This window comes from Anomalospiza imberbis, chromosome 6, assembly GCF_031753505.1.
Source record: "Anomalospiza imberbis isolate Cuckoo-Finch-1a 21T00152 chromosome 6, ASM3175350v1, whole genome shotgun sequence".
NCBI lineage: Eukaryota > Metazoa > Chordata > Aves > Passeriformes > Viduidae > Anomalospiza > Anomalospiza imberbis.
In genome coordinates, this window is record NC_089686.1 from 57,379,254 (window position 1) to 57,403,671 (window position 24,418).

Sequence of the window (24,418 nt, forward strand, 5' to 3'; positions counted from 1 at the left end):
AAAACACGGCGCGCGGGGGCGGGGCCGCGCGCGGCCGCGTCACGGGCCGCTTTGGCGCGAGCGGGGGGGCGGGGCCGGGGCCGGGGCCCCGCCCCGAGGCGGCCGCGCGGACGTGTCCGCCCGTGAGGCGCGCGCCCGGCGCCATTTTAGCCGCGGGGCGGCCCCGCCCGGGCAGCGGGAACCGCCTGGAAAACGGCGTTCGGGGAGCGCCGGGAGCAGCCGCGGGGACAGCGCCCGGGCGGCGGGGACAGCGCCCTGCCCGGCCCCGGCAACTCCGGGGACACCGCGCCGCCCTGCGGGACTGCCGCTCCCCGCTCCCCTGCAACGTGGTCTTGCTCCCGTAGAGTTGCTGGAACTGAGCGCGCAAAAATGTCCACGATAGCAATAACACAGTATTTAATAATATAGTAATAGTACTAACAGCACCTTCCGCGCCAGCTGAAGACAGTTCTCCCCTCTCCAGGCGCGGCCAGACCGGCTCCTGTAGGGCACTAACGGGACGCACGTGGTTTAAAGGGACGCGGCGCTGCCCGTGCCGCTCCCTCCCGCAGGACACTTCCACACGGACTCCGTCCCAGCACAGCGAACGCCATGCGTGGACATGCTGTGCATCAGACCTGCCTCCTTACAGGCGCCACCTCTTTGCCCCTTGGCTTCGTTTTCTGTCTGGTTGCCCCCAACAGATAAAGCCGCCCCTCTCTTCTGAACCAAATCACCGTACAACGAGCCCCTTGGGTAACAGAGCCCATGAAAAAACTGTTTTGTTTTTTTCCAGGCCCGGGAGCCCCGGAGAAGCCCAAGCCAGCCGGCCGGTGCGCCTGTGGAGCCGCTCCGCAGGCCGGCAGAGGCGGGACGCGGTGTCGCTCGGACGCTGCAGCACAGCCCCTCTCCGGCCGCCCCCGCAGCTCCCCCTCCTTGCCCGGCACAGTCCTCATGTGCTGGCCCTGGCACGTTCCTGGAGAGCAGAACCTCGGACTCGCGGGGATGTCAATGTCCCCTGTCCCACTTCTGGCAATTCCAAATTCTTTAACCTCTTCTGCCTGAAAATAGCCCTTTCTTCTGCAGAGAGCTGTCCTGGTTTTAGGACAAGCAAGTGATGAGCCACAGGGACGCAAGTTTTGAGATTTGCATTTTGGAGAAAACTGAAAACAGGTTTCAGAAAACTGAAAGTAGCCAACATAACCTATGAAAATGGGACAGGAATAGGGCTACATCAAATCCAGTATAAACACTCTCGGTGTGCAATAATTTAGAACCACACTAACATCCCATTAAAATTAGCCATTTTTTAAAAGGAGGTGCTCTGTATAGCAAGTACTAACTGAAGCATTTGAGTTTTAGAACAGATTTAGAAATAGAATCTCCACCACCTCTTTCTCCATTCAGAGCTCACAGAGGAAGATGCAAAGCAATTCTTATAAAGTGACTCGAAACTGCCCAGCCACTATCTGTGGCTTGCTTCAGTCATAAATGAAGTTTCCTTTTCTTTGAAAAAGTTTAAAGACTGTAAGCTTTCAGTAAATCCCTCCCCCTGTAATGTCAAAGCTTGCAGTTTCCTTCCCAAACTCAACCTAATATAACTCATGCTTTCTGGAGTCTACAGACACAGGTATTTGGAGACAGCAAGTGACAAACTGAAGTTCAGAAGCCCTGTTGTAATTGAGTTTAACCAATGAATTACTAACCACTGGAACAGTTTAGTGGGACAAAATCAAGTGGTACAACTCAGAGTTGTACTGAGAAAAAAGTATTTCTGAAGACAAGACAGGAGAGGAAAGGAAAAAAGGAATAGAGAAATAAGGAAAGGAAAGTAACCCAATGCTTTTAAAAGAAAGTTTATTTGCAATCTGAAAGCAATTAAGAAAGGGAAGTAGTGAATAAATACGTAGCTAACAAAATGCACAGCTGCTATGTAGGAGTTCACAGGCTCTGAAGTTGCACCCGTTGTTGTTCTGCTGCAGTCTGACAGGACCATGACCAGTTGTGCTGAAGAGATGACTTTTGCCCAGACTGAGAGTGGAACTCTGCTCCCCTGTGACACCTGTAATTATCATGAGGAGCCCCAGGAGCAGCCTGGCTAAAGAGCCCCACAGAGCCAATTCCCTCCCAGACAGCAGTGGACATCACCACAGGAGGAAGAAGCTGAGTGAGGAGGAGCTCTGCAGGCTTCCACTGTGCCACATTCTCGGAGCCAAATCATCCCAAATTCTCTGAAGCTGATTAAATTGCACTTTTGCACTGCTACAGATCGTGTAGATTCAAGCCCTGACTGTTCCAATAGATGTAACAGCACACAAACTGACGGCTAGGCAGTGCCTGACTGATATTCCTACAAATTTGAGTGGTTTAACGGTTTTCAGGATATATAATTGCAAAATTGGTTCTTTTCTTTCTTATAATACTTGTTTCTAAGGTGTACTGGTGATTTTCCTACTAGAAGTATTTATCTGGAGCAGTACACACACAGGCAAAGAGCTGCTTTTAACTACAAGTTTTCAAGCTCAAGGAAACCGTTGTTTCCAACTTTTGTGGGTAGCAGGGGAAGTCAAATAAAAATGGGGAAGAAAGAGAACAATGGCCAATTTGTCTGGCTGTCAGAACTACCAGAGAAATGGCCTTGCCATCTTGTCAGGATTCCTGCACTTGCAAGCTCATCTGGAATCTTCCAAAACCACTTCCATCAAACTGGAAGAGTTCTGCCAAAATCTGGCTGAAACCCATTCTACATCAACCAGCATAGTTCACCTTACCAGGGGAGGTGTAAATGGAGTGAAAGAGCCGAAGAGGAAGAAGGTAAAGCTGCTTTTATGAAAAACGGAAACACTACAGGCACCTGTGCCAAGGCCGTTGGTGGAGAACTGAGAGCAGAGCGAGATCTTTGCTGTTTTCCCAGCTTTTATCTTGGTTTTCAGCAGGTACCCGGGGACCAGCGTGCTTATCACCAGTGCCAGCAATGGCATTCCAGTGCTCACACAAGACTTGGCATATACAGGGACAACAGGTCCCAGTGGGAGTGTGCCAGCTGGGAGATGTTGTGTCTGGACCACTGACAGCCTAAAGGTGAGCAGTTTAAAGATTATTTTATCTAGGGTTGTGCTGCTAACAGCTGCTGTTAGCTGGCAACCTCTTTCTCTTCAATTACAAGGTCCAGAGTTAAACGAGTTTCCCATGAAAAATGGACTTTGTATATCCAAACACATCTGCCAGTCCTTGTTCTCTTTTTAGTCTATAGTCTGCAGGCAGAGAGAGCATTTCTCAGGGAATTATTCACCCAGGAACTCTAAATAATAACAGCAAGAGAACAAGGTAGAGAATAGAAACGGGAATTTGACAGCACCACAGTTTCCACAAAGTAAAGAACAGCTTCTGGATCCAAAATCTAGGAATTCCAGGGAAGATCCTAAGGTACTCAGAAGTTAAAATGTACAAAGTACATTAAAAACGTACAGGTTGTGCCAAGCAGTCACATACAATTCAGTAATTCTCTATGACAATGAGAGCACACACAATAATTTTTAGTGACTCCCTTTTTTGTCTGCCTCTTAACTCTTAACACTCTTAACTCTTTTAGTGTCCCTTTTAAGTCTGCCTCTTAACACTTGAAATCTCCTTAACAAGAAAATGGCAAAACAGCCTGTTCCAGAGAGTTGTATCCAGGTAAGAAATTTCCTCCAAAACATCTGAAGAGTGGAAGAGACAGAATGATTTCCATGACTGAAACAGATACAATTAGAATGTCCCATTCCTCTGTTCAGGCCAAGTTAAGATTATCAAAATAGACAGATTTTGTGCCAGCAATTAAAAACCTCACAATGGATAATGCAGAGAAACTAAGTAGTCACTGCACTACTAACTTACCTGTTTCTTTTTTCTCCTTCAGGGAACATGCAGAACCATGAGAGAGGTACTGTGCCTTTTTTTTTAATCCACTACTTTTCTTCTAATAATCTCTTATGTGCATCATTTAAGGTAAAACATTTTACAAACATTTTTAGGTGTGCAGATAAAAAGATTAAAAAAAAACCTGTCTCTGTCTTGAATGTATCTTTTTAAAAACAAAAAGCAGCTAATCTTGTCTGTTCCACAAACCATTCTTGCACTTTCTGATTTTTCAGTCATTACAACCTATATTCAAATTTGAATTAGCCCTACACCAGGGAATAAACCCCACTGGAGATGTAGCTTTGGACCATTGTTGTACCTCCAGGAGCTTTTTACATCCACGTGGGTGTTGGAAAGTCAGCCTCTTCCCCTTGTCTTGCCTCACTAAGATGCCTGTTCAGGACCTTCTCAGCAAATCCTACAGAACCAAGCAGTAACACGATGGAGAGCCTAAAAGTCTCTTGAAAAATAAGGAAAATGCAGCAGCCAGTCAACCTGAAGGCTGATGATGGATTTAAACAAAAGAAAGGGTAAAACACTGGGGGTTTTGACAATCACATAAGATACTTTTTACTTAAAAGGAAAAGTTCCACACAGTTAGTTCTGCCCTGAAAGTGTAAATGGTTTGCCATTCCTTTGAGAAAAATGCTGCAAATGATTAAACAGAACAGTAATACCCCAAAGAAAGTCTCTTATTGTTTCAGAATTTGAGATGGATTGGATTTAAGGGGGTCACATTTCCAGCAGAGATAAATACACAGACTGTGTAGGACCAAGTGCTCACTTGTTGATATAGGCTTCTATGTTTATTGGGGTAATTGATAGAAGCTTGTATGTTTATTGGGATATTTAAAGTCTGCTTTGAACATAACCAACCCTCAGTTAGAAAGTCTGGTATCACCCTGTTCCTGATAGGGTGAGGTGTCAACAATGTAGTGCTAATGGTGATGGCCTAATGAGATTGTTAGATTTTCCTCTGGCCAGGTGAACTCCACCAGCAGAATGAAAAATAGAATCAAAGGAATGCCAAACTGATGGGACATTTTACAATACACATAACACAGCAAGGAAAAACGCTTGCTTCTCTGCCTGGTCTCAGTGCAGTTTACTACCTCCAGCAAAAGAACTGAAAATGGCTCTTGATTTTTGTTTTGTTGTCATAGGTGTCTATGCTTTAGAAGGCTTTTATCCATAGAATACAGGATACTTTTGGGGAAACGGTGTTCAAATATAAACCGTGCAAATAAAAAAGTAGGAGTACCTTATTATAAACAAGGGGCTGGAGTTTGATTGTATCCATCTGCAAACACAAGGCAATTTCCATTTTTTCAAGACAAAAATGATGCATGCTGAATAAATACATTTTTAAAGCTTTGAACAACTCTAAGTTAATAGCTGAACAGGACACAAGTTACCTGTCATTTCCAGTCTCTCAATTAAGAAAATCAGTTTGCATGCCCCCCAAATATTAATGAAATTTCACCTGTGCTGTTTGAAAATTACACAGAAAATTCGTTTTCATTCAATGACAAACTCAGAGTGAACAGAACAGATTTGTTATGGGGCACTTCTGCATCCTGGTCAGCTTAAGGTGCAGAGTCTGACAAATCTCAACAGCTGTAGAGCTGGAGTTGCCAGATTCAGCAAAACGTTTTTGATCAGATCCTCACTCCACACCATCCTTCCCTGGCTCCCTGAGTGCCTTGGTGAGAGCACAGCAAGGCACAGGGATGTCCCTGCTACAGCACAATCCTGCAGAACCCCGAGCGGGCAATATTTGAGGGGTGAGGAGGGTCAGGAAGCAGAGCAAAGCCAGGAGGAGCTGCCTGCAGCTCAGCCGTGGTTTAGCAGCTCCGTGAGCCCGTCCTGCCCTAGTGCAGAGCAGACACCACGTGCGTGTCTCACACCCTGGTCTGCGGTATCGGTCAGCTGAGCTGGCCGTAATCCCACCGGCAGGGAAGAAGGCTGTTTACAGCAGGATTTACCCTTACGAAAACCATTAGCTTTTTAGGGCAAAAGCCGTGCTGTTGTTATGCAGTGCGTGTCTGGCACAATAGGTCACCAGCCTGGAGCTCCGAAAATAATCACCTTTACTATCAGAAGAGGCACTAAACTACACTAAAGCAAAGGCCACCACTAGGAAAAACTGGAGACATACTTAAAGGGGATAAGCTGACTGCGAAGTCTGGAAAGACTTTGGGCTTATTCCTTCATGGGGGAATTGGTACAGACCCGGAATTGAAATACAAGAGAAAAATCGTGACTGGAAACGTGGGAGTCAGTCTGTAAGGGGCAGTGATACACTGAGCTGATATACTTTACAGGGCTCGTCTTTTACAAGCTACTTCTTTCTAGTGTGCCAAAGCATTCTCTTTGGGCCAATTCTCGAAAGAGGGGGAGAATCTGTGGGTGAAGTACAGAGATTTGCACTGCCAAACACCCAGTCCTGTCATATTCTTTGCTTCCTCCTCCTGAAATCCTTTTTGCCAATTTTCCTATCGATCTAACCCGATCCTGTCCCGTCTGAACTCTACTACAGGACCTTCCAATGCCAAAACAGCTCCCTCCACTGCTGGCTGAATGGAAGCAGGAGGGAAAAATCTCCAAGGTCTGTTAGGAAGGCAGGCCTTGCAGCTAAGGCACATAATCACCTCAGCTTTTCTTTAAACACTAACCAGCCTAAGTCATCTACCTTATTTATGTCAAGGTAGCTAGCAAAACATGGAAGCACCACCTTTGACTTGGGAGTTTTGCAGGAATAACTGGTAAGGTAACAGTCACAGAAGTAATTTTTAAAATACTACAGTTCTCCTGACTGAGCTGGTTGTGAATGAACACCTTGCAGCAAACCAACTTAGATGAAAGAGAAAGAATATTCACATTTGTACAGTGGTCAGGAAATGTCCTGGGACATGAGAAGAAGTAAAAATTGAAGTTATTTCTTTGCTAAGTCAAAGCCACCATTCCAGCCACCATTTCCAGAAACTATTGGCAATGAAATTTAAGAAAAAAAAATACCTTGAACATTCACATCAAATGATACAACTTTAATTTCTAAAAGGTGATAAGTACTAAGAAACTGATCTAGTTGACAGGCAATTAATCCTCCTTGCATAGTACATTTATCTCCATGGGATATCAAGATTTACAACATTTCAGGAAAACTGGCACCTAAGTGAGCAAGCAACCTCAATCCTATACAAAAGTTACAGACAACCTAAATGTTTCCAAGATTTACTTTGTAATTTATGCAGAGAACAGCCTTTGCTTTGTCCCCATCTATCCCACAGTACTGTATTCTCTCACTGCACTTTACAGCTGGCTTCTGTGTAGAAAACATAAAAGGCTGCAACCCACACTGATACAGTAATTCACAATAAATCAGCTCATTCTATTCAAACTTGGCCTTTCTGAGGTCAAATACCTCAAGGTACTTAGTTATGGACTTCATTTTTTCATATAGCATGTGCACCTCACACTACTTGGGATTCCTTAATAAAGGTTTTGTCCAGAGGATGTTCAGTCCTTCCCTCGAGAAAGCAAAAGGTGAGGTTTCAGTTTCAGAAGTGCTCTTGACACTAATCTAAAATAAGCACTGAATCTTACAGGAAGCCAGAAATTTTTAACTTGCTTAACCAGCTTGCTAACAAGACAAGAGTAAAAACACTTCTTCATATAAAAAAAATTGAAAGTTACATTTTGCTGTATATGTTAGACATATCTACAATGGATTTTTTCCTTTACAGAATGATAGTTGGAGAGGAGCATTGTACTTACATCATCATTAATCCCTTTTTTCTAGTAACTTGTGTCCTGATTTTCAAAAGCACTGATTATCAAGCACATCCTAGGTACTGAATGGTAGCAGCAGGCACTCAGAACTGTTGAAAACAACTATTAGTACTTGCACTTTTGCTGCAAATGCACCATTTGAAAATAGTTCACTTGAAAATGGGTAACTTCACCTTTTAGTGAGAATCATTCTTGTAGTGTTTTAGAACGTCTGAAATAACTATTACCAGTATTTGCTTAATACACTATAGTGAATCACCATCAAAATTAATGCCAAAAAATTAGGTTTATGATAAATAAACTTTGGAAAAATTTATACAAGGCCGTAAATAAATAATTTGAACTTCAGTCTCAGTAAGAAGAAAAACAGTATGTCACATGACAATATCATCCTATCTAAACAATACAATCTTGCTATATTTTATTGCATAATAATTTGAGAGTAACATCTTAAGTAAAATATGTAAAGAAACAAAATCATTAGATTTACTTTCTTTAATATTGAACAACCAGTTCTTTGTACATAATCCAATTTAAAGATAATATAATTAGCACTTCCAGCATTAACAGTCCGTATTTACAATTAATGAGATGGGGTAGATCATCTAAAGAGTATTCAAATCTGTATGAAACAAATCAAAATACGAAGATTTACAGTAGTAGGCTCAAAATCCAAGACCTTTCCATTAATGGAATGCAATTTAAAAAGGCTTTGTTGCCTTTATTACTTGTAAGGGTTCCTGAAATGGTTATTTAAACAGCTGAAATCTTCAGTAATGCCTTCATTATTTGTACATGACATTAAAAATTAATTCCGATACTTCTGTTTTTTAATTGCTTGTAGACCAGTCTGCAATCTGATGAAAGGATAACAAGGAAGTTTACTATATAATCCTAATTCCGTATTCCTGAATGCAACGGTTGGAAGTAGATGATGTCAGTCCATTCCAAGGGTTATGTACACAAAACTTAGAAAATGTTCTTCACTCTTGCATAAAATGTGTACACAGTATCAGTGAGTGGGGGACTTCAAAGTTTTTATGGGCTGTTGCTGGCATGGACCTTTGTTGGTTGAAAATAAAATACCTTTCACTCTATTGTTCTGGTAGCAGTTTTACAAGTTAATCATCAATCCCTGGTGTTTCCCCCTGTTGTATTCTGGAGGCTATTCTAATGGCTTCTTCCAGAGACTGTTGTTCTCCAAGCTGAAACAAACAGAAAGAAATCCAAAATGTTACACTTAGATAATAAAAGCATCAAAAAGGATCTCAAAACCAAGATCTAGATACCAAACAATACTTCAGCCCAAGTAAGTGTGATCAGTATTGTCACACCTCTCCTGGATGATAATATATACCAGCAGCTATCTAATCAGCATGACAATTAAGATAGCTGCTGATAGAAGATTACACTGAGTTTCCATGTAACCAACAAATCCATGTGCTTCAAAGAACTGCTGCAGGATAAACACACTGCAGGACCCACAAAGTAGGTGATGTTTTACTTGGCAGATATTACAAAGCTCACACAAGGCACAGAAGTCCCCAATGGTTGTTGCATTTCATTTTATCACTACTAAAGCAAACAAATATCTTCATTTTTCTTAACTCTCTTAACAGAAAGTCAGCTCTTTGGAACACCACATGACATTAATTTATAGAAGAAGTGTACATTTTTTGCAGAATCCCAGCTGTGTGAAAAAGCTGTTGTGATGACACTGTTTGATTCTACAGTTAGTTTAGAGAGGAAATTATCTGGTACTACCAGAAGCAAGATAACCAACCCTGAATAAAGACAACTTGACACAATTTTGGGAAGGAATCCATGGAGTTTTATAATATGTTCATGGGAACACCGAAGACAACCTCAACCTCACAAAAATAATGTCAAGCTGGCCATTACCTGTTGGCTCAGAAGAAACACATACTAGAGTGTGAAAGGTAAAACCAAATTGTCTGACCTAATGGGACAATTCTAAGTATCACTTGTTATTTTTACAGTCACTGCATATCACATTCTGGATCCACTCAAATCAAGACCTCTGTTTTCACCTCGTTAGGATTTCAATAGGGCTATCAGGCTACTGGCTTTACCAGTACTTAGATACCAAATGGATTAATTTGTTAGTATTGAAGCACAAAAGAAAAGCCAACCAAACCCTCAGGAATAATCAACAGCATTTTAATTTTTAATTATCTCTCGTCTCTTTGTGTATTTTAAGTTTAATTAATGTAAAGAGACTTAAGTTAATGCTCCATTGCTGGTAACAGAAGAGGGGCTTGTGCAGAGAGTGCCTGTTTTCCTTTCATTCAAAGGACCCATTGCTGAGGGTGCAAGTTACTTCCCTCTTGCTCTCATGCAAAAAAATTGCCTTCTGACATGGTTTCTCTTACAGGCAGTTTTGGTTAGTGCCAACTTAGCTCAAAAGAGAGGAGTTCAGAATTCAGAGCTTCTCTACTTTCAACAGCATCTGACTTGCTACTTTCCATTTAACAAAGGGTCAAATAACAATCTCTTGTTTCTGCTTGAGGATATTAATACTATTCCTTTCAATCTGAGCTCTTAAGAGCTCTTTCATACCTAGAAATTACCTTTTCCTGACAGTGTTTGAACAATGTGAGGAGCTATTTACAGAGACTGTTAGTGCTGTGCTGGATTGGCACATAACAGAAGGTCACTATTTCCAGAGATTTTTGATTATTAATCTTTCTATATAACTGTTTGCACCATTTTGCTATTAGCAATTCAAAGTTCAAATAACAAATTTGCTAATTTTAGAAGTTCATAGCAATTTATTCATGAGAGTTTGGCTTTTTATGTGTCAATCCTGTATGTAAAGCTGAAGGATGAACAAAAGCATTTTCACTGAAAACCTGTGATTCCATGAAAACTTCAGGTTCATCTGAAGTTTGGACCTCCCCCAGCCTTCCCCATTTTTTCAAAGTTCTACAGGCAGATTTGGAAAATCAGATGCTGTTTATTCCTCTTCCTAACCCTATATATTATTTTAAATATGAGATAATTTAGCTATGGGCTATTTTTTTTTCAGAGAAACCAAGCGTATTCAAATAATTTTGTTATCTGACTATGTAGCTTCTAGCTCCAGAAGTAAGAAACACTCCAAAAAAAACACATATCCCCATCTTACCTGTACTGCAATTTGTGTCCCATTGGATGTAGCCAACAATGTGACAGGTCTAGTTTCTGTAGTCACTAGATGGTGTCCGTGCTGCTGGTGTCCCATTTCTGAGGAGGCACTGTGAAACGCTGCTAAGTCTTGGGCCACAATTGCAACCTTGAGGACAAAGGGACACAAATCACCTGCCTGGCAGATCTGTTCCTGCTCCTCACCTCGAACCACCACTGCCTTCACAGTTACAGTCAAAGCTGGGAACTCAGGAGCATAACAATATTGTGCAAAAGAAAAGTTGCCATAGTTGTGTACTCCAAATTATCTACTAGCTCTTAAAATATAAATATCCTCAAGGCTGCAGCAATTCAATAAATGCACCTAGACACCTGTGATTATCTACACAGAGATTAATAACTATCTTCATTTTTACGTGGTGCAATTTTAGAACAGCAGAACGCATTTTAACTTGAAGATAACATCACATTTGTACTAAAAAGTTAGCTGGTTTATCTGTACATTGAAAACCAACCCACAGATATAGGCTTACACAAATGTTTCCCATCTGCCAAATAAATTACAGTCCCATAATATTGACCAAAGAAATTATAGTTCATACTGGATTCTAGACTTAGTTCTGTCACACATTTACTGTGTGACTTTGAGGGAAAAGCCTGGCATTTCTAGGTGTTATTTTACAGACACCTAAAAGAACCATTGGACTGGTGCCCACTTGTTTTAAAACATTCCACCACCTGCTGATGTGCAGCACTGGGTAGAACACACCGGGCACTTAGGAGGGGAATGTGTTGGCCAGGTGCTGGAAACTGCTGAGATAAATCTACATCAGTGACAGGAGTGTGACGGCTCAGGGGCCCAAGTGACAGCAGCTCCTGAAGGGACACGACCCAGGTGTGCAGGCCAGTGTCTCACCTGCTGTCCCTCGGTGCCCTCTGCAGTGACCATGGCCACCGAGTGCGTTCCGGCCGAGGAGATGACGGCGTCGTGGGCAGGGACGGTGATGGTAGTGCCGTCTTGTGTCACCATGGTGATGGTGTTGCCGATGGCCTGCATGTCTGCCTGGGATATGTTCACCTGCAACACACAGCAGCTCCTGAGGCAAGGAAGGGGCTGGCTGCTGCTCAAGCCACAGCCCTCGCTCCATCTGCCTCCCTGGCTGGCATCTAACAGCTCATGACCCTTCAGATCACTCACCTGTTTACAGAAAGGAAGCTGGCTCTCAGCAGGAGGTGGGGTTGCATACCTAATCCCAGAGCCTACAACTCCATGTTAATCACAGTGTATCCCAAATAACACATAACAGATTATCTGTGCATGTGTCTTCCACGGGGGTCAATGGGATTTAAGGTTGTACCACCTGACATACTTTGATCTTGATGGAAATACTAAAGAGCCCTATGAGGGCTTAGAATTTAAGCCACAAATAAACAATCCATAACAAATTAATGCTATAAATTACTGATGTCTCCAGTATAAATGCATTAGGGCATCAGACACATAATTTGATGTCTGATTTACAAGGTAATAAATTCCAGAACTGAAGTCAAGCTGAAAGATAATTTAAATGCAAGAATTCTATGTCAAGGCTTCTGCAGGCCTTCATTTTACAGGGTAAAAATGCCAGTTACTTAGTATTGCTGCAATGTCCAATGTCCTGGCAATATAACAGGCCCCCTGGATATTTCACTTCAGTCTGAATTCAGAACATATCTTTCATATGTTACTGGTGTTTCAGCTGCCCTGCCAGCTGATACAGAAATTTTTTCCCCACAGCCTTCAATATACTGCTGCAGTGTTGAAATCCCTTTCCAAAGAAATGGCATATCAATTCCTTAAAAATATGTATCCATGTAACCTTCAAAAAAGACAGCCGTAGGAATGTTCAAGTGGAAAACAGTACCAAAGGATTCCTTATCCTTTAGTTTATGTTAAGAAACTGCACACTACCAACCAAGGTAGTGAAGGAAGCACCTGGACTGAAAAGACTTCCCACCCCTCAACCCCCCAAAGTTTGTGCAGACAAAACAGTGAAGATGCCCATCAGATATTAATAGCATAATCTGGGAATTGTGAGAAACCTCAGGAACAGGCTGTATATATAACAATTGTTTAAACAGCCCTTTTCAGAGCGACAAAGATAACAAGGAGAGAGCAATCCCCTAACTTTGGAAAACTTTACAGTTTCCCGTGACAGAATACGTGGCTTCATTTAGGTATTCCAAAGGAGGCACAACTCTAAAGATATCCTGACACAGCTCCAAAGAAGCTTCTTTCCACCAGCATTTATCAAGAATCCTGTGTGATTTCAGAGAGCCCATGGAGAAGCTACAAACCCGTGCCTCAATTCTCAGCATGGTTTTGTCAGCACCTGACACTGCAGTTACTTACATGTTGGGTTCCATCCTGGGATATTAGTGCTACTTGTTGGCCTAATCCTGACTGAGTAACTGTAGCCACCTGTGCAGAAATGACATCTTCTCCCTCTACACCTGTCACGTAGGTGATCTGGGAGCCTTTGAGCACATCTTCACCTTGACCTATTGGACACAAAGAAGGCAAGAGGATGCTTTTCATACTCTAAATGCTCCCAGGGGAGCAAATGACAAAGATTAAGTCCCAGTCTTGCCTGAAGGTTTTAAACACTCCAACAGAAAAATTTAGTGGAAAGATATTTAGGAGAAAAATAAAAGAAGATACCAGAAGCAAGTCAGAAAGTCTTATTTTGGGAACACGAGGTATAATCTTCTAGCAAGGAGTTTAAAGACACATAAATACTACATATACATTTCATTTGTAAGCAAATATTAAAATGTGATAAACAGTCTAATTTATTCATTAAATGTTAACCTCTCCATGCAAGGGACTCCATGCAAACACAACTGGATTTTTTAAAAGTTATTAATTAACAAACATACAGAAGAACATAGCGACATGCCTTTGTGTGAAGATTTAAGTAAATTCATTATCTTGATAAATGTTTAACCTCAGCAAATGAATGTTATCATTCCTTTAAAAGAAGGAATTAAGCTATAGTAAGTCTGCTTGAGGCACTGAGTGCAGTTTCCCACGAACATGTAGCAAAACAACTTTTCTAACCAAAACACTTTGTGTGGATATTTCCCATCTTCAGGCACATCCAAAAGTCACAATTTGACAAGTGGTGTTTGTCCTTCCACAGTATTTCCTTCAGTCTGATCCTTTATACTCATAGGATTCAATACTCATGATACCATGAACAGCAAACTCTGAGGAGTACTGCAGCACAGCAGCTCCTTTTCATCTCTGCCTCTAGGACAGTTTACAGAAACTGCTCTAAACCACAGCAAAACAGCCCATATCACTGTACTGCAAAAACAGATTTTTTCTTCTCAAGGCAGAGCCTCTACTCCCACACAAAAGATTGTCACCCGCCATGGTGTTTTTTATATATATATATATATATATATATATATATATATATATATATATATATATATATATATACACTCTTTGAAAAATCCCTAACAAAAGTCCAGTAAGTTGTAATCAGCTGAGATTCTCTCTGGTCCCTTGCCCACATTCCTATTTTTAGCAGGTTTGCTGAGACTGCAACTCAAATTTTTCTCCTAAACCCGTGACTGCTATAAATGAGTTTATCTGGCCAATTACCGTGCAATTTCTGTTTACAAGTTGCCTACCACCCTAAAAAGTCTTACAGAGAAATTAAGAAATCTTTATTAAGTACTTTTTATCTATGTTTTCATTTCCCTGGCTATCAAAATCCCCCAGCAAAATACCATCTAGCTCTTTTTCTTTCTTTTTTTTTTTTTTAGTAACTGTAGATTTAAAGGCTGCAATTCTAACCTGGAGGTGGCTCAAAGAAAGCCTCTTGTTCTTCCTCAATGGGCTCTGTGTCATTGTGTGCTGTCTTTTTGTGCATAGCAAGGGTAGAGATCTGCTTGTAGGTCTTCCCGCAGTGATTGCAGTTGTATGGTTTGGAATGAGTATGTACAACATGATGTTTGTATAAACTGGAATACTCTGTGAAACGTTTGTCACAGCCAGGAACTGTACACACATAGGGCTTCTCCCCTGCATGGGAAAACAAAAGGTATAAAGAGAACTTTATTCAGGATGCACAGGAAAAATTGCCAGCAAATGATATTTAGGGACAAACCTTCATTGCCAACCATACTTTAATTTCAAAGGCAACAGAGAAGCTCAACCTCACAAAGTTTATCAATGCAACATCTTACTTTCTTTAAGTGTTACTGTCAGTAAATTTGGCCCATTTTTCTCCCTATCATTCCATCTAAAACATCCTTCTGATGAAAGCAGGATGATACAGGCTGAAAGCTGCAATTTCCGTTTGTCATTGTACTGAGAATTTTGTTATTTGATTACTGGAAGCCTCATAGTTTTCCTTGATGATCAGATATATTAATTGACTAGTATCACTTTTGAGTATTGAAAGCTCTGAAGAGATCCATAGGAAACGTGTATAAACAATGATTGTTTCATATAAAAAACCCTTTCATTTAAAAATCAATGGAACGAGTGTCCAAATTACATTGTAAACTAAAAATATAAACTAAGATACAAAACGTTGCTTTATGAAGTTTGTCTGTATTTCTATAAAATACATAATGCTACCAAGCTGATACGGCTATCACTGGCTTTTACATTTAAGAATCTCCAAATTTGGGCTTATTATTTCTGCTCACAAAATAAGTATTCTGCTCACTAGATAAGTATTTTCACATCTAGTCTATAAAAAAGGAAGTTTTCACCATAGTTCCAGCAGCATGGAAAATACAGCTGGGATGAAAGGGTGACTCATAACAGTGAGCCAAAGTTAAGCTCAGACTTGTACTTTAGTGGTATTTATTTAAGAAACAGCTCACAAGGGAGGCAAGCCCCAGAATAATATTAAGGATTCAGCCCAATGTCCAGTTTAAAACACTTTGTATCCAAACCAAAATGATTGTGTCTTGAGCAAGGTGGGAAATCTAACTGCTTAAATATCTTCATTTGAGGGGAGAGGAGGCCCAAACAGAATTATCAAGCCAAGTCATATAAACATGACTACAGCCAGTTACAACACACCAAAACATTGTTCACAAGGAGAATGACACAGCCTCTCCCAAGCAGACTCCACTTCAGAATACAATAAATCACTCATATACCTGTGTGTATTCTCACATGATTCTTATAATTAGTTGCACTGGCAAAAGCTCTCCCACATCCTGGCTCTGTACAGTAATAAGGCCTTTCTCCTGTGTGTGTCCTGATGTGAACCTTTCTAATATTAGATGTTGTGAATGACCTGCCACATCCTTCAAAGGGACACTTAAAAGGCCTTTCACCTGAAAAAGAAGACAAGAAAAGGTTCACACGCAAAGGTTACAAAAGAATGAAAATCCTAAGTTACACTTAGACTTTAATGCAGGAACCTAAAGCTATCTAATTTTGAGCTCCTCAATCAGAAATACCAGGAACACACCACTGTGGAGTGTTCTAGTTTAGCCAAAATGAACAAAATTCAGGAAAATAATGGTCTGTAAGCTAAATTATGAAGCATTTATATTAATACTCTAACATGTATAGAACAGACTCAGTTGCTTGGATTAGCTTGCACACTGCTCATAATCTAGGAACTATTTAACAACCTCCCCAATTCATACATATATTACCCAAACCAAGTGTATCATACCATTGACATTTGATAATTGTTAATTTTTCAAATAAAAAAAAACCTTCATGATTTAACATATAACCAGGATAAACACGGATTAGTAAAGCTTGTTATAGAAAGCACTTAGCCTTAAAAAAGAACAAACTTTCTAAAGAGAAGCAGCCATGAAACTCAAGTTTCAAACCCCCAGAGCGAAGCAAATCACAAATACAGGTTCTTTTAGAGCAAGTCTTTTTGTGTAATATGTTTAAGCACAACAATTTACATCACTGCACCAAAGCATTTCACTGTGAACAGCAGATAAGGCCAAGCAGTAATACTCCAATAACCCTGACCTTTCAGCTCTATCAAAGCACACAGAGAAGGAGAGCAAGGGGGGTTGAATTTGGAATTTCGAGCCACTGACAGGCTGTCCTGGGGTAATTTCCCGCTTCTAGAGCCAAGTACATTCCACACGCTGTGCTGCTTACCAAAGAGCAGAATCTGAGAGCAGACCACCACTACAGACACAGCAACAGGTACTTCAAAAGCAAAGAACAAGTCCTGATAGACAGCAAAACCACGAAACTCCAAAGCAGTTCGCTCCTTGGCAGAGGAAACTACTATTCAGTCCTTCGGGCAGCTGTTTTGGGAAGGTTTTCCAGCCTCCTGCCAAGGCAGAGTGTATTCCCCGTACACCTCAGTGTTGTGTTACCATGGCTCCCCTAATCCTCGCTTCAGCCGGGACCCCAAACGCGTCCGACAGCAGCAGGGCTGCAGAGCCAACCGCACCCAGCAACAGAGCCGGCACTAGAAACCAGGACACGGCGCTCGGCAACAGTGCCCGCAGGAATGTCACCACACCGGTCCCCGAGGGGCCCTTTCCAAATGCTAATGTACTTCCTAGCAAAGCGACCTGCTTCCCGGTGACAGCGAATTGCAGCTCCACAAACGCAAAGCCTCGAGGCTCCACCCCGCCGCAGCACCGGGCGCCGTCCGCTGCAGCTCTGCCCACCGCAGAGCTGGGTCTGCGGAGGTCACGGAGCAAGCATTTGAACGCAAGACCTGACTCCACTCAAAGAGGAGGAGAACTCGAAGGTGCTGACCCTGATGTACTTTCTGAAGAAAGAAAGGTTTCTGAGCGGTGGGAGGGAGCGGGAGAGCCCAGACCTGCCTCCTGCCCTGCTGCAGCTTGCACAAGGCATGAGCTGCTCCATCCACCTGCACACAGCGGGTGCTGCACTTCTCTTCTCATTCTTTAGCTTCCTGGAAACACTCACAAATCTAAAATGAGACACGTCTGGCCCCTGGTCTGCTGGGAGATTATGATTCTATTACTCATATTGTTCAGGTGGGTAGGTTACATAGGGCTGGCTCAAATATTTCGTCTCAACTGCTAAACAGAGATTAAATTACCACACACCTTCTGTGGCCATAACAAAGGAAAGAAAACAGTCCACAGATAAGAAACCTTTCAGTTCATAATCTGTACTTGATGCAGTGCATATCAACAGTCCTCTTCTAGAGCTGAGATGATAAGTGTTCACACTGATGTTTAAAAATCAAGGCAGCACTAATCCCAACAGAATCTTTTTGTGTATGGAAGTCCAAAAAAGCAGAAATAACTTAACGTAATCCTAAGTTTTTACATTTTTTATTGCTTATATTTACATCCCACCTGCCATATTATAAGTATTTTTAATTTGAAAAAAAATCCAAACCCCTACTTCTTTTATTTTTTCTTCTTGACTCACAAAGATTCAGACAGTCCAAGCTTACAAAGATTCAGTTCAAGCAAAAGCTTGTCAGTGTTCTAGCAGAGACATAAATATATTTAATGGAACAGGTTAGCGAGTGATAGATTGTTCTTCCTACATTTAGGGGTTGTATTTCTTGAAGATCACAAGCACAAAGGAGACATTGTGCAATCTTGTTTACACGTGTGTGCATCCAGAGAGTTTTACAGAGTGTAGTGTGTGCTGTCTAGAATTTGTGGTTTGACTTTCAATTTAATGTTTTTAGACAAAATGTAAGATTTTATTTGTTATGCCTTTGCAAGTTTTAGTAGCTGTTGGTTTTCTATGACATTTTTGTTTTTCTGCTGGAAGAAGAGATGGGGAATGAGGATAACAAGCTCAGAATATAAACATCATGAAGCTGGCATGCAAGTTATATTAAAGCACCAAAACTAAGGAACACTGAAGCCATTTCTAAAAGACAAGAGAGATTATTGAGGAAAAGTTCCTTGTTCTGTTACAGCTGCAGATGAAACTGTAAAGGCAACGAGTGACTCAGTGACAATGTAAGTGAGGCACTGCTAAAAGTTAGTGCATTTGCAATAGCAGTGTGAATGCTTTAGCACTTTTTCCAAGAAAAGCATGCTGGATTTAATGCTTACCATGCTGAAATGCTGCTGAGCTCACTGGGCTTCAGAAAGAGAATATACACAGGCTGATTTTGTCAGTATAAAGTCACAGAATGGGGAAAGACAAAAAACTAAAGATCCACCTAGGTGAATTAACAAAAATGTGTGCTGCTGGTACCTGTGTGGGTCCGAATGTGCTTCTGCAGGTCTCCAGAAGTCTTGAAGGACTTGGTGCAGTTCTCCTCTGTGCACCGATAGGGCTTCTCCCCAGTGTGTGTGCGCACGTGGCTTTTTAACCCGTACCCTGGCAGCAGAAAGGATGTTAGCATGGCACCAGCACTAAATCAGGACACTCATCAACCATCACCAGCAAAAGCTGGGCGTGCTATTCCAGCCAGGAATGCTGAGGAGTAAAATTTACTCTTTCATTCTTTTAAAATTATTTTATTTATTTCCATAATTATTCTCCTTGCCTTCAGAAGGATAAACTGCAATTATGTGGACAAATATTTATTCTGCCTTCTGAAGAAGCCATATGCTGTGCATTCCATCTAGTTTTTAACCTCTTGCCACTTCTGTCATCAAATGGCATTTAATTATTTCTCATAGGAAAAGCAATAACCACAAACAAAGTCAGCAGTAAAATCACATGTACAGGTGCTAACCAAGAGCAGTCCTAGACACTCATTCTCTTTAAGATTACTTTTAGGAACTCATCATCATCAAAAACTACCAGTCTAAAGTGAACTTTGGATTAGGCCCTCTATAAATTATTTTGCAATGAGCATTTAACCAAGATTTTCCTTTCATCACTTCCATGAAAAGCTAATGACTAAAGAAGCCTGAAACAGTCATTGCAGAAAATGAACCTGAATTTCACTTGTATCCACAAGCGATGGATAAATTTGTACAAAATTAAGTCTGTAAGAAAATGACATCTGCTTTAATTTCAGTGAGTTCTCCCCAGAACAGCTGAAATTCCTGTTCTTGATGTTTTTAAAAGCATGGGGCATGTTAACCAAGCTGAGCATTAATCCACATTTACATCTAAAATAAACTCAACTTCATGAGCCAACCCAGGAGAGTTCTTAACATTTAAACCAAAGAGTACTGAGTACTTAAAGTGAACTTTGTCCAAGGCAAGGATTGTTTAACCACAATAGTACAATGTCTCTGATCACAAATACAGTATTTATAAACAAACAGCTGCTTATAGCCATACATCGGCCTGTTGCAAAGGAAGAGAGTATTTAATTACATAGTTTTGAAATCCCTTTACAAACATTGTGCAATTAAACTTAGGTGCAGCCCTTTAAAAGTGTGGTTGTTTCCCTTTTGACTTTTTGCATCAGTATTTATTTTGTTTGTTTCTATTCAAAGCAATTGTAGCAAATGTATTAGATTAGATGAAGTTATTTCAAAAATACCTTATTTAAAGAAAACAGAGCCTAACTTCTCTAAGCATGATACTAATTGACATTTCAAGTAAAAGAATAAAATTTGAAACAAGTTTTGCTCTTCCACTTTCTTCCATGTTTCATTCCTCATAATCGTATTTTACACAATCAAATTCAATCTCAGGGAGAACATCATTTATGAGCAGAGTAATCTGAACAAATGGAGAGTTCACTTCATGACAGATACAAATTCAATAAAGAACACTTAAACCAGCATCTTCTATCAAAGTTCCTTTCAAATTTAGACCTGAAGATCAGGAATCTGTCCCTAGCCTACAGGTTCAGCTTTCTATTATCACATCATTTACCTTTTGCTATTAGTTTAATGGTAAGAAAGGCCTATTTTTTAACATTTAGTTTGACTGTAGATGACAGATGAAGAGGGAAGTGTTGAGTGCTTCACCTCCTTCCCCCTTCAGTAAGAGTTAAATAAATCCTCTGCCCTTTCTATTGCTACACTAGCTGAAACGTGGACTTTTTGCCCCACTCATCCCAACCAACTTAGCAGTTAAAAAAGGCAGTATTAAAACTTACTTTATTCACAGACAAACACTAACAAGCAGGAGGAGCTAGTCTGCACAAGAGTACCTGTTGCAAAGGCTTTGCCACATCCAGGATGTTCACACTGGTATGGTCTGTCTCCTGTGTGAGACCTTTCATGCACCTGTTGACATCCATACATTGACTTAATGAAATGCTGCATCTGGTTACTTCAGCACAGAAACAGTTCATTCTCAAAGCCAACATATTTTAATTATCTTACTAAGATTCACATTGAAGTGTCTGTTTATGTCAGTGATGAAAAAAGAATGAAATATGGTAACAACATTTTCCCTAAAACTAAAGATGTCTCTTTCCAAGAGTCTAACCTGACCCTGCCAGTCAGTTTGGCACAAAACACTTCTGTAAATACATGCAGAGTTGCCATCATGTACTACATTAAAGACAGGAGGTAAATATGCCTCAGAGCCCACTCTCTATCTGATTTTTGACTCCACTGAATGCTTCCAATGATGCTCTTATATTGCATGAAATCTCTACAGCAAGGACATCATTTTAGCAAGTAACTCAAAGCCAGCCACTCACTGACTCCTGTGGTCAGAGACAAAGCAGCACTGTATCAGCAAGGGATTGTGCCAGCCTCAGCTGGAATGTGAGCAGCCCTATACCATTTACCATTTCAGTAATTCCTTTACTTAATTTACAGAAAGGAAGAGAATTAAGAAGTTGCCATCTGTGAAGAAAAGATGTGCCAGATTTTCACTTTGAATATTAGTTTTGAAGAGTCTCGCTTTGTACTATGATGGTGAAATAGTTCAAAATCTAGAATTTTTGCATGATCATGCATACATGTAAAGCTGATAAAGCAAATGCTGGATTCCAGAATTTCTGTGACACTGCTGGTGGGAACAACCTCACCGTGCTGGCAATACAGCAGCTGAACATGATCCCAGAACACTAAGTAAACTCAGCTGAGCACCTCCAAGTACTGTAAAATCAATCCAATAAACATCTGACAAAACAGCCCCATTGCAACTGGCTCCCTCTCAATTTCTATTACTTTTAACCACAGAATCTTTCCAAAAACATCATATCTACAAAGTAGCAATGCACATTTTACATCTCATCACCTTAAGATGATGAGCTGTTGTGTACAGTTTTCCACAGCCATCATAATCACAGCGAAAGGCTTTTTCTCCAGTCTGTTGAGATTTTGCAGTCACTCTTGTTCCATGTCCTTGCAAGACAATCTTAAGTGAAAGAGAAAAATATTTTTAAAAACCCCAACCACATACTAAAAGAACCAAAATGGATCAGAGAAGTTACACACTTTATTTTGCTATCAAACCAGAGCTGATTCTGACAGGTTCCTTTTGTTTCTCTTTGCTTTGCTATGCCATGTATTTCTGAGTCCTCAATAAATAAACTAAAAATAATTAACTGAAAATCATGATGGAAACTGTAAAATATATTTACTTGTACCTAGCAAATTTAAAAACTTTCAGTAATTAGTCAAATAACAAAGACAAATTATTTATAATCACAGTGGTAAAATGACCAAATTAATAGACAGACAAGTCTTAGATTATATCTTAGATGCTAGATCTGTTCCTAAGGGAAGTTTGTTATAAATCAGACCACCTTTAAATATAAGTTCATGGAAAGGCCAAACATTAATGAAATATCCTTAGCATGAGCATTTTTTTAAATTAAGGAAAGCATTCTGTACTTTGTCTGCCATGCAGGTATTTTGATCAAGCTAATTGGAGCATTGTGAGTTAGGTTCTACTCTCCCTTGTGGCATGACAACAGGAAAATAAACAGCACAGCTTGAGGAGGCACCTGAAACCCCTTGTACAGGCTCCTTCATACACTGACATGCAAGAAACATGAAAAAAACCTGACATTCACACAGACAGAACACAGAGGCAGCAGCCCAAACATCAGCACTTCCATACAATTCTGTGCAAAGCAATTGAGACTGTTTTATACCGTCTGTCCTTTCAAATCTCCTCCCTTTTGTTACAGATCCCATTCTATTCCGAACTGTCAAAAGAGCATTTCACAGGATGGATGAGGAGCCAATACTCTCAGCATAAAATAGTGTCAGCTGCAGCAGGTTGCTCACAGCCATATCCAAATGGGTTCTGAATATCTCTAAGGATGGAGACTCCTGAAGTCTGCTCCCAATGTTCACATTCCCAACTAATTCTTTTGGCAACTGAGGCTCTGCAAAGTGGCTCACTTTGCTCAGCAACCTGCTCAGATTGCCTGTTGCCATCCCCGAACTCCAGAATGCTCCTCCTGTGTCCTGTTGTGATGCCCCTCTGCAAATACTGAGGATGTTAAGATTCCCCATGAGGACCATGGGCCTGTGAGCACAAGGTTTGCTCCTGTTGTCTGAAGAAGGCTTCATCTTCTTCCTGATCATGACCTTGTGGCACAGTCACCATCTCAGCACCCACAGGTCTGAGCCATCTCCCATCCCAAAGCCCTGTGCAGTCCTGCTGTTCCCACTGCCCTCCTTCCCCAGCTGCCCTTTTAAAGAGCCTGGATCCATCAGCACAGCACTTCAGCCATCTCAGCCCTCCCACCACAGCTCCCTACACCAGGGAGACTGCAGCCCTGCAACAGCAGAACTTTGTTTCTTCTTTAGGAGACGTACAAATTTGACTGCTAACACCTTTCCTACAGATTCTTTGAGGGGATGGAATAACCCATTACCTTCAGAATATCTGTAAGACTAAAGAAGCAAAGTTCAATACAAAATTTTTAATCAGCTGAAATGTTCAACTCCATCACTTCAGAAAATCATCTGGAACCACAGAGAAAAACGACCTCCTGGATCAAGAAACCATTCCTGATACTATTGTTTAACCTATGACATTATGAATCACAGAAATCACTTCAGTACATTATGGACCATGAAGAATACACTTGGCTGAGTACCTGCACTGAAGCACTAATTTTTTTTTTCTATCAGTAAACCTACTACTGTTCTATCTACTTCTGTCAGTAACCTACTACTATTTCTTTGTTGTTCCAGCATATAAAAATATTAATATAAAAATATTCATATAAAAATATGTTTTTTTACTTGCTAAGTTCTGCCATAAAGCTCAAGTATGCCAAAGTTGAAAAGAAAATGAAAACAATTCTGTAATGTGCTGATATCTGCAAGGAAATAACCAGCCATAATCCTACCAATATTAAGATGGATACAAAAACTGGGGAGGAAGCACCTTTCTAACAATGTGGAACTTACTGAGAGGAACTGTGTACTTCAAATACTTTTAAACAGAATGAATAAATAAATAGAATTTAAACCTCCCTATTTTTTTAAGAGATCACAAATGCATCCTGATCTCAGAGAGGTAACACAGGAGAAAAACAAAGATCTTGGATCAGATTTTTCTACTGCACACATAAAAGCAGAATCATATAACCAGAGTGTGTATTATGAACAGATGGGTAGACAGGTTTGAAAGGAAATAGTGAGATATCCATTTGGGTACACAGAGTCTTTTGTTTTCCCATGCAGAAATCACAAAGAGGTTTTATGCTTTTTTTCTTTGCTGAAACACCTAACTAACCACATGCAATTCTGAGTGACTGCT

The 24,418-nt window shown here is 40.7% G+C and overlaps 1 protein-coding gene and 1 long non-coding RNA gene across 7 annotated transcripts in view; one reads left to right on the top strand and one right to left on the bottom strand.

The window, feature by feature from the left end:
* The first annotated feature begins 162 nt into the window (after positions 1-162).
* On the top strand, positions 163-8,771 carry LOC137476397 (uncharacterized). The gene is made up of 2 exons (XR_011000351.1): positions 163-3,060; positions 3,881-8,771. It is a non-coding gene; the product is annotated as an uncharacterized lncRNA (long non-coding RNA).
* The window catches only part of ZNF143 (zinc finger protein 143), a 38,431-nt gene continuing 20,927 nt past the window's right edge, over positions 6,915-24,418 (bottom strand). For 5 of the 6 annotated variants that reach the window (XM_068194627.1, XM_068194624.1, XM_068194628.1 and 2 more), the window contains 9 exons: positions 21,932-22,051; positions 20,889-20,964; positions 19,022-19,147; positions 15,991-16,170; positions 14,669-14,896; positions 13,214-13,362; positions 11,738-11,899; positions 10,823-10,969; positions 6,915-8,879 (listed from right to left, as the gene is read on the bottom strand). In XM_068194627.1, the coding sequence (XP_068050728.1) occupies positions 8,796-8,879; positions 10,823-10,969; positions 11,738-11,899; positions 13,214-13,362; positions 14,669-14,896; positions 15,991-16,170; positions 19,022-19,147; positions 20,889-20,964; positions 21,932-22,051 (1,272 nt within the window). In that variant the 3' untranslated portion in view covers positions 6,915-8,795. The remainder of the gene's footprint in view (positions 8,880-10,822; positions 10,970-11,737; positions 11,900-13,213; positions 13,363-14,668; positions 14,897-15,990; positions 16,171-19,021; positions 19,148-20,888; positions 20,965-21,931; positions 22,052-24,418) is intronic. The other variant, XM_068194629.1, reaches the window with a different exon arrangement.